Genomic DNA, 14,714 nt, shown 5'->3' with positions numbered 1-14,714 from the left:
AGGTTTTATGGGGTCCTAAGCAGAAATGTTTAATCCATTTATTCCATGTGGTAGACCCACTACCAGCTAAACCCGTCATCATAATTATGAAATATGAGCTCAGACACATACAGATCAAGAAACAGATCATTTTAATTAAAATATGGTTCTGTTAATATCATTACACCCACCACCCATTTTGAGGAAATTATGCAACTACAATACACTTTTTTTAAAAGAAGGCTCTATTAACATTTGAAAAACGAGCTGCACAACAGTTTTATTTTTGATACTCTTGAGCTACAAGAATATATGTAATAAAGTCTCATATATTTCTTTTCCAATTTGTCCTGGCATTCATTATTTGTGCTAAAAGTGAAAATACTGTTATTGTAATAGTTGTATTGTAGCTTGGAGTTGGCCTAATGTAAACCACTGCTGATCAGGAGCGCTTAGATTAAAACATTATATTAAGCAAGTGTTGTTTTTAACAAAACTGCCAGTGATACACTATAAAATTAATGTCACCAGAAGGTTTTCTCAAACCTATGCTTTACTTTTTTAAATTTTTTTTTACGTTGATCAGATTTTCTAGGATTTTAATCCAAAACTATCTATTCCCCTAGAGCACAGTTGCTAGTTTCTCTAACCCACCCTACAAAATAGGGAAAACAAACAATGCCATCATGCCCGGTCAGATATGTGTTGATCTTACTAAGTCATGTTATAGACACAAGAAAATATTTGACTATAGTATGCAAAGTTAAGAGTTATGATTAAAATGCTTTAAACAACTAAAACTGTAACAAACAAGGACTGGAAAAGGATAGTAATTTATTTTGACATAATGAACAGTAAGCAGGACAGTAAGGGAAAAACAAAAATTTGAGGCTCAATATTAGAGACCTGCAGAAAACAATGGCATCTTGGTGTCACCAAAGCCTTCATAACAACAATTAGACGCTTTAGACATGGCAACCGAGTGTTTGGGAAGCGTGCCATAAAAAACCTTTTCCGTCTTACCATCACACATGCAGAGGTTGCCATGTGCTACAAGAACTTTAACCTGAACTGTGTGCTTTGGTCAGATTAGCGTAAGATTGATCTTTTTGGCCACAATTAAAGTTAATGATGTAAAACAAAGGTTGAATGTGTGGAAAAACATCTTAAGGCCACTGTTCCATATATTGGGTGATCTGAGATGTCCTGGGCCTGTTTTCCTTCTGGGGATCCTTGCTAAGGCATCCTGATACTTATCATTATTTTATCCAGTGAGTAAACTTTATTCATCTTTACCTCATTGTTGCTCATTTTAACATTATATATGTGCATATATATAAATAATATCTCAATGCTATTTAAGGCAACCTCTCAGGTTTTAAACAGAGTACTAACAACGCTGCTTGTTGTAACAATTGACTCATTTATTGCAACAAAGCTAACTTTAAACCAACTCATATGAGAAGAAAACTCAATCTAGAGTGTCATGAGAAAAAAAAATGCATAAAATTGTTCTAAAACCTTCACACACTTGTGGCTGCTACCTTCTCTTGCAACAGGAAATTATTTGGCAGTCAGTCAGAGTGGGAACAGAGCTTCCTCTTAAGGCCAACATTTCCCAGTTTCAGTCTTCTGGAAACCACCAACACACTGGGAACACACTGAGGTCAAACATGTAAGACCCTGGCAAGAACTTTACTTCACAGTAACTGAACCCCTAAAGGGGGATGCATTTGATCTGTCAGCTGCTAACTGTTACTTTAATGATCCAAAAATACACATAGCATCACAGCACTTTTTAAGGGCTACTACGTTTTTTTTTTATTAACTTCCTGCAAAATTAATATTGTTCAAGTGAAAAACCTGTGTTCATAAAGCAACCAATGCTCCAGTATAGTCCACCGGTGTCCTCTAGAGGAACTCTCAGCTGTAAGGCCTATCTGTTGAAGAGCTCTGAGTCCTGCGTTGAGCAAACAACATAGTGAGGGGCCTTGCTGTCCATCGCTCGGGGGCAACACACAGGCCCGTACGGGGGGCTGCAGGTGTCCGCGAGTCTGCAGAGGTACTCTGCGTGGACAGGTTTGTGGCTCTGCAGCACCCTGATGGCATCCTCCACCTTGAACCACTTCCTCTTCCTACCTGTGGGAAGGAAGAGGAAGGAGAAACAAGCAGAGTAAAAAGTTTGAGTGTGACTATGTAATGTGAATTACATAAAAATCGTGCCCCCAGCTATTTTAAAGGTGTTCAATATTTGAAATGTATCCCGTCTCTCGACTATAGAACAGCTCGTCATAACAATAATTTATAACTGCTCCTGTTAAAGGTGCCTGTGATTGTTTACTCCATTCATCCACAGAAATAGATTCAGCCTGTTAACGGGGAGTGGTGGGAGGGCAGGAATGTTTGGGGTGCCCAGTTGTTTTCCAGTTATCACTCACCGCAGCCAGCTCTATTCTCCTGCATGAGAACTGTAACCAAAGCAGACGGAGTTTAGCTGCTCTAACTTTTCCTTCCTGCAGCTGCTGAACTTCAACGTATGTGAAGCATTGTAAGTCCGGCCTTTCTACACCGTTCTCTAATTGTAACAGGTTCTGCTGAGTGCGTGAATGCTCCAGAAGTTCTACAACTCCTGATTTTGTTTTTTAAAAATGACTAAAGTATATTTCAACTACAGCTTTTAGAGCTCGGTGAGTATAAAACACAGTGGATGTAAACAGAAAACATTGCGTGGGAGAAAATAAACACAAAAGGTCCTTTCATTTTATTTGACGCAGAAGGCGGAGAGACCTTAATTATACAGTGTGGTGAGAGGAGAAAATTGCTCACTTTTGGTTGGCCAAAGAGAGCAAAAGTTCATCAAAACCAAACAAAAGAGAAAGTTTCCAAAGCAATTTGGCATAAACCGAATAAAATGAGTCTCAACCCAAAAATGTTTGCAACTTTTAGCGTTTCTATCTACTGCGATATATTGTGTGAACTGGGATAAATGTTGTAAAATTGACTACTTTTTCTAGTGAGTGTATCACCTTATTTTTTCCCCTTTTTCCAAACTTTATAATCTCCTAACCATCCTGGACTAAACATTTGCTGATCTATACACAGTTTATGCAACCAAAAGGTTACATAATTATAAGCTGAGTCAGTGGCGGGTCTAGACCAACTTTACCAGAGGGGCTGGGGTTGGTCCAGAGTTTTTTCATGGGGACACAGAACAAAAGAATAAAATCAAAAACAGAAAAAGGAAAACAGTTATGTATTAGAGTTAAATATCTCATAGTTAAAACATTATCAGAGCCACAGAGACACTTGTTGCTCTAGAGCTGCAGGTATCAAGACCAAATGATCAAGCTGATTAAAAACTGTGATCCTATCTTAAAATGGCTGAAGCTAAAAACACAATACCTTAATTTTAAGTGAAAACTGTGAAGGTAAAAACATGAAGTTGGTCCAAGGGAGCACTAAGGTACAGTTTCTGTACCAGCGAACGTCATCTTTTGTGACAGATATGCAATAATGTGATGGGGTATAAAACAAAACCAGTTGATATCCACGTCTCTTGTGGTCAGATTTGCTTTATCTAAAGTAAAAGAAAAATATTCATAATGCAGAGTCTTTGTCCAAATCATTTATCACATTTTACAGGTTGTCACCAAACGTACGTGATTAAAAATTAAACTAGTGCTTACGTTAAACATATTTCCAATATTTGCATCGGAATATTTTTCACACTTGCAGCCTTTTTCTATTGACAATGAAAACATTATTAAAAGTTCTTGGTCTGATGAAGGTTTTGCAATAAACATTTATCACAATTTCAACAGCAACAATCTGCTGTAAATGAGATATGTACAACACATGCTTCTTTTTCTTAGAGCGGATATAAAATAAATTTGGCATGAGATATAAAGATCAACCACAGCAAGAAATCTGCATACATGCTTCTCTGTCTCTACTTTTATGCAAAAGCCACAAGAAACCCTGCAGGACTCCCCAAAACAATCTCAATCCTAATTGTTGCAACATCAGAGTGTTTACATATCCCTTTTGCAAGTGTCAGGATGTTTTCTTTGGCAAAGCCTACCCAACCAAAATGCAGCTGCATAATTTCCAAATATTAGCTTCAAAATAAGTCTTTGGCTGCTACTCTGCAAAATGGCACAAAATCTGCAAGTAATTCTGGAGCAAATTGAACTTACACTGAGTTTTTTATGCACGGAAAACCTGACTTTATAAAATGTTATACAAAAAAGAAGTTCAGTCAATAATTTTTTTTATTATAATGTATTCTATGATGTGACAAACAGGGAATTAAAATTGAAGTATACCAATGTTAACAGAGTCCTCCCAGTCCTCCAGTGTTTCTGTCACAATAAGAGTGTAGACATAAGTCCTGTGCTTTCTGTCTTGATTGTGCTGCTGAATAGGAAGAGAAAATAAATTATCAGCTTTTATATAAACTCTGTGAACACAATCTGTGAATGATTTTATTTAAAACAGTTTACCATGTGAACTGTTCTAGACATGACAGGGCATTTTGCAGGATTTCCTGCAGCATGATTTGTTGGAATCTAAAGTTATAGTAACAATGCAAGGCAGTTGATAGCCTTACCTCAAATATCCCAAGAAGTCTGCCAAGTTTTCCCTTCACACCAGCCTGAAATGAAAAAAAAAAGTGCATTAAAGGTTGGGAATATTTTTCAATATCGTTGACAATTATATTTGGTTTACTGTGGATGCATTTTATTCAACAACTGTATGTAACATGGCTGCTACTTTATAGATTGAGCAAGACAAAAAAAAATGTGCGGCCGGGAAAGAATAGCTTGTTTTAGTTTTAGAAAGAGCCACACGTCGTTGAGACAGCTTAATGGAGTAGACATGAAAACAGGTGCATTTCTATTTAAACTTGCAAAATTTTCTGAATAGTATGCCAGCAGTTAACTTTGGTCTGCCGCCATTATGATTGATTAATTTTCTCTGCAGATTGGCAACTTACAGTGTCACCAAGAAGTCTTCATATCTCCTCTTCTCTAAAGCTGTGGTTGCTTTCTTTGGAGAAGTCTATACAAAATGTAGCACCAACTCTACCATGACCCTACAAGCGGTTATAGACAAAAATCTAAACATTATTGGAACACAGACATCTGCAACCTGCCCGACAGTCTATGGGTATTTTAGTTGAATGGACATGATTTGAAAAAGGATACACTTTCATACAGCTCAAACAGTTGATGGTGCATATCAGAGAAGAAATCAATAGTAAAACCAATTGATAATGTATACCCTGCAGGCTTGGCCTTAATTCCCAAAGACAGACTTTCTTCAGACAGAACTGGGGTTTTGTCAAGATAAATATAATTATGAACTTTACCACATATAAGTCAGCTTTGACTTAAAACCTTCAGCTTTCTGCTACAAAGCTAAAGAGGGATTTCATTCATTCATAGGCTTTATTTAAGGATGTTTGCTCTCGTCCCTTTTTGTATTCTTTTTGTAACTAATTAATTATTTAGTTGACTTGTACAGAATATATGTCACATTAAATGTTGACAAAGTTTCAAAACATTTTATTATGTATTCTTTTTACAAAAATCTTGCCTTTTAACAGGGGTGCGTAAAGTTTTGGGATCCATGGTGATGTAGTTTTAATATTACCCATGCTTTCCAGCAAATACAGTAGTAAAAATCATATTTACATCCCCATAATCTGAGAAACAAAGAAACTGAAGTGAGAACAGCACAACCACAGAAGAAGAGTCACAAATTCACCTGCTTCATCTCAACCTTTTTATGTTCTCAAAAGTAACAAGATTATGAACAGCTGCTAGAAACACTGTATAAACTGTACACATTTGTCTTTTTGTAAATAAGAATAAAAATGCTCTCCAGGAGTTCCTGGCCAGTATTTTGTTTGCTTATAGCAGCACAGATCCGTTCTGTCGTTTTTAGAACAGCTGGCATAAGTCAGGACATTACTATTGCAAAAACTGATAATTTTGTCTACGTTTCTCACCGGAAGAACGGCTTTGAATAAGCAGATCTTTATACAACAACTCAATTGCTATCTAAAGAAATCTGTCTTGTATTGTTTTAAAAGGAAACACTGAATGAAAGCCATTTTATATTTTGAATAATTAAATGTATGCTAGAACCGGAAAGATATAAGGTGGGTAAAGGAGATCAACTCTCCTTTACCCACCTTCTTTTTTTCATTGTTGATATAAAGTGGTGAATGTAATCCTGTTAGGATTCAGAATCAGTGATTAGAAATGATTGAGAACAGTTTCCCTCAAATAAACAGGGAATAGATTTCCTGTATATATTTTTTCCCAACACAGTAGATTATACATATAAATGCTGCACTACCTTTATAGTGCAGCATTCAAAAACACTTTGTGGCACTCGCTGCCTGTAACATACACCAAATTATAACGTAGAATAACCAGATCAACTTCCACTGTGATGTTGATGGTGGTTGATATGTGTCTTGACAGCACTTATTTCCTCTGTGAGAAAACAGGAGAACTAAAACACAATAGAAATGGAGGACATTAAAACAGGTGCAAACATATGCAGGTCAGTCTGTGTAAAACGGTTCACCCTGAGAACAGCAATACGACGATACATTTACTGTTCCTCAAGTTCAATAAATGTGTTTTTACCAACATACTTGCGATTATCATTTTCGTCATTATTGAGTAGCTCCACAGAGCTCTACTGTAACTCCACTATGCTCAAAGAGTCTCTTAAGTATGTTTGTAATGTTAGTTTACCATTAAATACAAGCTTGAGAAAATATTTTTAAAGAAAATCTCCCCTTATATGATTGCAGTGAGCGTGCAAGCCATCTATATCCATGTGCACGTCATGTCTGTAACGTCTGGGTAACTGGGGTAACTGGAAACTCTACCCAAATGTCACAGCCATCTTTCAAGGCTGTCAGCGCACCATCTGAGCCACAGCAGAAGTTCACAGCTCGCTCTGCTGTGAAACATGTTGGAAAACGACCAGCACTCCAATGTAGTGAACCACAGACCTCATTAATGGGATATTTACACAGCACTGCCAAATATTTCTTCCCCTCATCTGGGTTTCCTGTCATCATATGATCATATCAAACTATGAGAAATGATGACATTGATGAAATTAAAACAATAAGTGCTTAATTTGACTGGCTTTGTGGAATGTTACAGCATCATACCAGTGGTTTTTCACATTTAATTAAGGTTGCTGTCACTCACTGCATTGTGGTTTAAAAAGGCTTCCTGCTGGATGTCATCAAACTTTATTTGACTTTTCTATTAGTCAAATAAATTACTGATACTGCAACCGATTCAGAATAAATATAGAAAAAGAAATCAACCACTTGAACTTATATCCAAGTCCAGAGTTCCCACTCATTTCTCTTGTCAAAATTTAAATACTTCTGTGAAGTTCCTAGTCTTTTTTAGAACCCATTTAAAGTGTAAATTACATTTCTTACAATTATCCATTTGCTGTTACTGCTTGTCTGTAAGGGGTCACAAAGGCTGGCGCGTGTTATTGGGCAAGAGAAGGGATTCGAATCCAGAACCCCCAAGGCATCAGAACTAACAATTGTCCCAATCATTAAATCTATGGAAGCGCACTGAAAGACATCATTATGGACCCTAGCCGGCCAACCGTGTAACACCAACCCGATCCAGAAAAACGAGAGAAGTGTTTGTTATGTTGCAAACTCACCTCTTCGTACACCTCCCTGACAGCAGCAACACTGGGCTCCTCATCAGGCTCCATCCCTCCTCCGGGAACAATCCACTGGTCTGGATGTCGACTGCTGCTCACCAGCAGCACCTGCAGAGGAGAGACAGATCCATCAGGCCTACAACAACCCGGACACAGCACATCCAAGTACAGAGTCTGCCACATAATGGAAGCCAACGGTATCTTTCCCCAGCAGCTTATACTTGTTACGTGATTATTTTAATTAACATGAAGAGGGATCTGAATTTAAAAAACAATAATTGTGTTTTATGTAGTGTCCTATCAGAGTTTATTGGTTATTTCTACATTGAAGCATCCATGATTTCAGTCCAGTTACTCACAGATTCATCATGATTGAAAATGTAAATCAAGCTTATATTCAACTGGCAAAATAAGACACTGAAAAGTTAAGTCAAAAGTATCAACGTAGCATCTACATAAACTAGTTTCAGCTGATTTAAAACAGATAAGTCCTTCTGATGGAGTCCCTCCACCTTTAACTGTACCCGACGGCAAACTGACCCACACAATGTTCACATAAGAGTGATCCCGGCTTCAGCTAACCAAACATACACAGTCAACTCATCCGCCGCCAGCATACAACATGCACAGCTTCCCTTGATGGCAGGGACTGACTTCACACCAGCTCTGAAAAAGTAGCCCTTTAACACCCAGTAAAAGTCAGCTGTCCGAGCTGAGGTTTCAAACTACTTAGAGATGTCTGCGATTTTGCTGAGATCAGATACTACGGCAAATAACTGTGGAATAAAACTCCAGGAAAAAAAAAGTTGCAGAACTTTATTTAGAAATTGTTTTGTTAATCTAACTATTAGCGCTGCTTTTCTTAGGGTTCGTATCATTTCATATCATTTGCTGACCTGATTTTGCAGTGTACTTTTAACAAAACTTACAAAATGACAACCTTTCGCTTTCTATTAATGCATTGAATTAAGTTTTTAATTCAATAAAACTTTAGCTTTAACAGATGATGGAGGTTAGTCTTCCAACAAAGTCTGTGCTTCATATCTAACTGTGTCATTAATTCACCTGCTGGGCACTATATGGTCACCCTGACTGTTAATTGTTCATCTGAAGGACAGCCTGGGAAAAGAAACTGTCTCTGCTGGTTTTTACAAATAGCGCTTTATAGAGTCAACGTCTGGTAAAAAGTCCAAACAGTTCGTATTGAGGATGTATCGGCTCTGCAGAGATGTTAGCTGCTCTCTTACTGACACTAAAGGGTCAGAACTGATGATCCTCTCTTCAGACCTCATTGTTTCTTACAGGATGATCTGTTTTGACTTTTGTGGGTGAGCCAAACTACAGAATGATGAATGAACAAAGGACAGACTGAATGCAAAGTTCTGTGGCTTGAAAAATATGTACACCCCAAAGACAGACAGACACACCTCCATCCCATTCTCTCCAGTATTTTACAGCCTCTTCTTTTAACAATGCTCTGAATTTACCTCCAACTTTCTTCCAGTCAACTTTGATCAGCTTCCTCGTCCCTTCCCCTCTCTGTAGAAAAAAAAGCTTTCCCACGTTTTACAGTGGGGGTGATGTTTTCAAGGTGACTTACGGCGCATTTTGTCAAGCAAAGTATAAAACATGTTTGACAATCCTAAGGAGATTATTCTTTCATTCGTTCTCCTTTACGATGAATTATGCCTCTAATTGAACCAAGCTTTCTCATGTGATTAAGAATCAATAGGAATGTCTTCCATCGTGATTCGTTGCGTTTATGAAAATCCTGACAGATGTAGTACTTGTTAAAAAATTAAGCAGTCAGGCAAACAGACATCAAAGTGAAACAGCAGTTCTTTACGAATTAAAATACTGCACCAATTTTCTGAAAGCTCTGAATCGTGTTGTTTGCAACGTTTATGTGGTGTTGCAGGCAATTAAACGGTGCAGAGGACGAGAGCGGTGGTGGCTCTTCTCTGAATCCCAGAGTCCATTAAAGCCCTTCTCTGGGGACAGCAGAAACAGCAGCGGCTGGCTCTCCAACACAAACACGTAACCCTCAAAAGCAGTCTCACAGAAACACCATGCAGAACACGTAGGCACTCGCACGTACACGGCGACAAGCCTTTTCAAAAACCCACCGGATCAGCAGTTGCCTTTTGGTATGAAAACAACAAGAAGCTTAGCAGAGGAGGTTAATGACCCCAGCAGGCACAGCACACATCACTGGGAGCTCAGAGAGCTACAGTACAGCACCAGTGGAAAATTTGGGAAGGTTTTAAAATTTCAGATAATATTGATATGGATAATATTTCAGGTCAGCCATGCCATTATAGGCCCAGTAATACAGAGCATTCTATTTATTCATCAGTTTCCCTTCAATAAAGTGTAAACAGTCTTTAAATATATTGTAATAATGGCCTAAGTCATGTTTTGCAAAAAGTGATTTTGGCAAAGAAATAAAATAAAATCACCACCTCTTTCCAAAACAAGTTTTAGGCAAAATATACACCATTATTTTAGGAAGGTGACAATATTTACTTTTTAAAGTTGATAAGAGTGTCAAGAAAAAATTTAATGATTAACTCACAACTTCCTGTTTCAGTGTCGTATTGACATTAAGCAACACAGAGGCCCGTTTCCCTCGGCCACTCCTCAAAATGGGAAATATAAAGGAACATTTGCTGTTCAAATCAGTAAAACAGTATTTGTTCCTGCTTTTTAGTTAACAGAAGAGCTATAGAGTTGTGGAGGACTTGTAAATAAAAAATGGGATAGAAAAAAAGATGTAAACCAATATAAAGGTGATTGCGAAGTGTCTAAATGTGATATGAAAAAGAACAAATCACTTTCTAGATCTTCTAAAGAGAGATAATACTCCATCTTACAAGTAGATCTTGACAAGGAGAATGATTGTTACAGGAGATGGTTGGAGATATGTCTTATTTTTAACATTAACAAAGTTCACCTTAATCCAGGTTTTATTATTAATTAGTGTGGGAAAAGTTACGATAGAATATTGCCACTAAATTTAAAATGTAGTTCGACCTGAATGTCATCTGTGAAGCAATAAAAACAAATGTGTTCCTATTGACACAGTAATACACTGCATCAACAGAATAATAAAAGGGAGAACAATGTTCCAATTGATTTTTTTCCCCATTTATGAAACGTATTTTTTATGACTCATAATTAGTTATTACTATGTCCCACAATTGTAGCATGTTTTAACCGAACCGCAGAGAACCAAAGACACATCCCTGAGGAAAAGAACAAAACCCTATTATTGTTAAATAAGATGATTACAAAGACTTACATGCAAAGAAGATGAATTCAAGTATCTCAAAGTGTCATTTGAGAGTGGCAGTACTATGAAGCAGGCGATGAAGAGATGGACTGAGCCTTGCCTGCGGTAATAAGGTCAATAATAGAGAAGAGCCAAAATGCAAAGCTTTGGATTTACACTCCCTAAACTGAGCCAAGGGAGTGTTTCTATGGAGAGCGATGTCTGACCACTTTCCTCCACAAGTCAATCCCAGATAAGCAAAACAAACAGGATGGACAATTCAGCGTACTGTTTTTAATACCAACAACCTGTTCAAGTTTTAATAGTAACACACTACACTGAACAGCACCAAAGGCCGTTGACAGCTTTATGGCAGCAACTCCCCGAAGAAGAGAATTGGAGACCTTGATGAAAAGCAGTACAGACAGTGGAAAAGGGGGTATGAGCACAAGGAGCTGGCAGATCTGTCTGTACAGTCAGTGCCTGCACCTTGTTTCTATAAATTGCACCTAAAGGGTCACTTGGTGTTGAGCACACTGTAACAGGCACTCAGCTCCGTACTCTGCCTATCACATGTGCTCCTTAAACTGCCGCTGTCACCAGGCTGACTGACACCCTCCATGTGTTAACTGGAAAGGTTTTAGGAGTTTAAACAGAAAAAAAACAGAACTGCAGGATTACATAACATAACCATTGCCAAATTAACCTAGACTCCACAAAGACTGCTCCTAGCATTTAAAATGCAGATTTTTACAGCCCTTTGCTGATATTTACACCAATATGATAACAATTAGGGGAATATTTACTGGAAATTCCAATTTCAGATAAAATAAAACAAAGTAAATTTGGTATTGTCATTTTTCTTTGGCATCGGTATTTGTTTGTGGCTTTTGGCTCGTGACGGAATAAGCTATTTGCACCAAATGATGCTAAAACTATGAAGGTCACAAGGTACTACAGTTGAATAAGAAATAAAATAATTAATACACTCACATTATATTAAAGGAATAATCAAAAAATGCTGTTAGAAAAAAGGACGAGTAACTGTTTGGCTAATAATCAAATCATTCAGTATTTATGTGATTTAACACATTGTGTACTCAGTTTATCAGTAAGCCTTCTTCATCAGAATCAGTGGACAGGTCTACCGCTGCTCTAGTCACTACAGCTGGTCTGAAGAGGATTTGCTGTGCAGGTTAACTAACTGAATGCTAGTATTTATGTGACGTAACACACACCAGGAGCCACTTAAATATTTTCATAATTTATGGCACAGAAAATATGAAAAAAGCAAATACTAAAATAATTATACATACTTTGACCAAGTGGAAGATAACTTCAAATTGTTTCAATGCATTTCTTACACATGTAGATATCAAGATCTTTTAAATAATTTCTCTCTATTTATTTGGGGAAGCCTAGGGGATGATGTCGTCGACTGGGCTTCACTGTACGAGAGTCAATAACCACACTGCAACAGGTCCTGTATCAACAACAACCCATTACTCCAAAAACCCAAATAATCTGCCAAAGCACTCGGGGACAAAAGTCTCAATTCTTGAGGACATCTTCTGTGGTCTGATGAAACTGAGACGTTAATGTTTGGACATTAAAGGACCTTTGTGACGGCTAGGAAAGAAAGGGGGATGGGGGCATTTGCACTATTCCATCCGTGAATTCACAGATGATCTGAGCATCCTATCATATGATATTGCTGCTCATACGATATGAGGGACTGGTGCACGTCACAAAACAGATGGCCTCACGAGGACAGAAGATTTTGTGAATATTGAAGCAAAATATTAAGATATTAGACAGGAAGTTGAAGCCTGGGCAGAAATAGATCTTCCAAATGGCAGATGACCTACACATGCATCCAATTTAGAGTCAAAGTGTTTAAGAACAGAAAAGTAAATGACTTGCACTAGATGGGCTATGTTCATAATTGACCACAACATTTTGAGGGTAACGATAAAAGTGATGAACATAATTAATGGCTTTCCCTGCAAATCACTGCAGTCAAAACCTCATAAACACAAGTACTGCTGTTGAAAACATAAGAAAAAAAAATCAAACAAAACAATTATCTTTATTTTAAAGATATTGATATTTATTGCTTTTCTCGTGGAGTCAACAGAAAATTCAAGCAAACTATTGCAGAGCTTGTGGAAGGATACTTAATGTATCACCATAAACATAAAAAGGCAGTTCTACCAAATTCTGCCGAATATATATAGTTTTTAACTTTTGAATTTGTAAAGTGAAAAAAATATATAACCCCCTGAATATTCTAGCTAGTAATTAGCATTCAGAAATATTTTTGGCAATTCTAAACTACCTAAAGAAGGAAAACTTTAGTTTGAGGCAGTGAGGAAAAAGTCAATTTTACAGTTTACAGAGTAAGAGCAACATCTATCTCCAGCACCTGTGAATAAAGATAAACTCAAAACAGAACAAACCACCTTTAAAACTAAATGCAGATGCAAGGTCTTTAAATTGGCAGCGACTAGTTAGGCAGTGTATTAACATAGGTGGAACCTGGTTGTGAAATGCATCTGCCAGCAGTTAAATAAAAATGTCATGTAATAAATGCCTGGGTGACAGCAACAACAGATTGAAGACGTGTTGTCTTTTTGAAATACAAGCTGTATTGATTTCCTCAATAATGTTTCAATGCTGGGGTTGTTTAGACTCCATGTAGTTTAATAGGTCAAATATTTGACCCCTCAACCAATTAAAGCTCACCTCTGCTCTGCACGCAGACCGAGCTGACTGGGCTGCGCGTTGATAAAGAAAGCCAGTGTTTGGTTTGAGTTCAGATTAGAGCAAAAGGTGCCCTCCCCCTCTGTAAACACTGAGAACTACTAACTTCAGCCGTGGAAGACCCACGCAGCTTACCTCGTCCTCCTTCTCGTTTCTCAAACACAAACACGCCGCTCTTCGCTTGAAGCCATCTCCGTCGTACGTCCTGGTCTGGTTGGCCTTGCATTTCATCATCTATGCTCTTTCTTCAGGTAATATTTAAAACAATAACAGAGCGTGTGGGAGGGGGGGGAAGAAAAAAAAACAAACCCTCGATTGTTACTCGGAAGGTGCAACAGTTCTTCCTCTTCAAATTGTCCCAGTTCCGAACAGGGCTGTCGGATCATTCATTTCTGCGCTGAGGCTGAAGTCAGACTGCATCTGCTCTGTGGGTTTACAGCCGCTGTCAACACGCATGGTTCAACTAAGTGGCTCACATCTGTCAGAGAGAAGCTGCTGCTGCTGCTGCTGGTGCTGGTGGTGGTGGTGGTGTACCAGCTGACCCAACAGAGCGACAAGCTGCCTCCTACCGCCGGACCTCCATGTTGGTCTTCCACAAGATTAACCCTTACCAAGTAGCCTATGTTAGGATTAAAGGTGATGACACTGTTTGCCCCCACGAAAACATATAACAATACAATCTGGCTCATGTCCTAATGTATTTATTTATTAATCTATGAGTTCACTTCTTGGGATTACTATAGAAGCAAATTAAGTGTCACAGTGAAGCAAACAAATAATTTATAAAATATTCATTTATACATAAATAAATATTTGATCGCAAAATGTCATGCAAACAAAGAAAATAAATATCAGTATTTAAATTTGTATTATGTGGTAGGTAAAACTCTAAACAATATGTTCAGTATTTAATTATTGAATATTTACAGTCCACCATTAAAGCTGTCACCATGACACGTAAAATAAACCCTTAACT

General features: G+C 37.8%; 1 protein-coding gene across 2 annotated transcripts; it reads right to left on the bottom strand.

Moving 5' to 3' along the window:
- Positions 1 to 114: 114 nt before the first annotated feature.
- nudt4a (nudix (nucleoside diphosphate linked moiety X)-type motif 4a) lies at positions 115 to 14,299 on the bottom strand. Of its 2 annotated transcripts, none has more exons than XM_032584508.1 (5): positions 13,874 to 14,299; positions 7,702 to 7,812; positions 4,589 to 4,633; positions 4,305 to 4,392; positions 115 to 2,118 (listed from the first exon to the last, which is right to left on the bottom strand). In XM_032584508.1, the coding sequence occupies exons 1-5, from the start codon at positions 13,970 to 13,972 to the stop codon at positions 1,916 to 1,918; spliced, it is 546 nt and encodes a 181-aa protein (XP_032440399.1). In that variant the 5' UTR covers positions 13,973 to 14,299; the 3' UTR covers positions 115 to 1,915. The 2 variants fall into 2 exon arrangements, with proteins under 2 accessions (XP_032440399.1, XP_032440393.1); XM_032584502.1 differs by having other exon boundaries at positions 4,305 to 4,395; positions 13,874 to 14,294.
- Between the last annotated feature and the right edge of the window lie 415 nt (positions 14,300 to 14,714).

Source organism: Xiphophorus hellerii, chromosome 2 (assembly GCF_003331165.1).
Source record: "Xiphophorus hellerii strain 12219 chromosome 2, Xiphophorus_hellerii-4.1, whole genome shotgun sequence".
In the NCBI taxonomy this organism is placed as follows: domain Eukaryota; kingdom Metazoa; phylum Chordata; class Actinopteri; order Cyprinodontiformes; family Poeciliidae; genus Xiphophorus; species Xiphophorus hellerii.
This window is presented reverse-complemented; position numbering and strand designations above follow the sequence as displayed.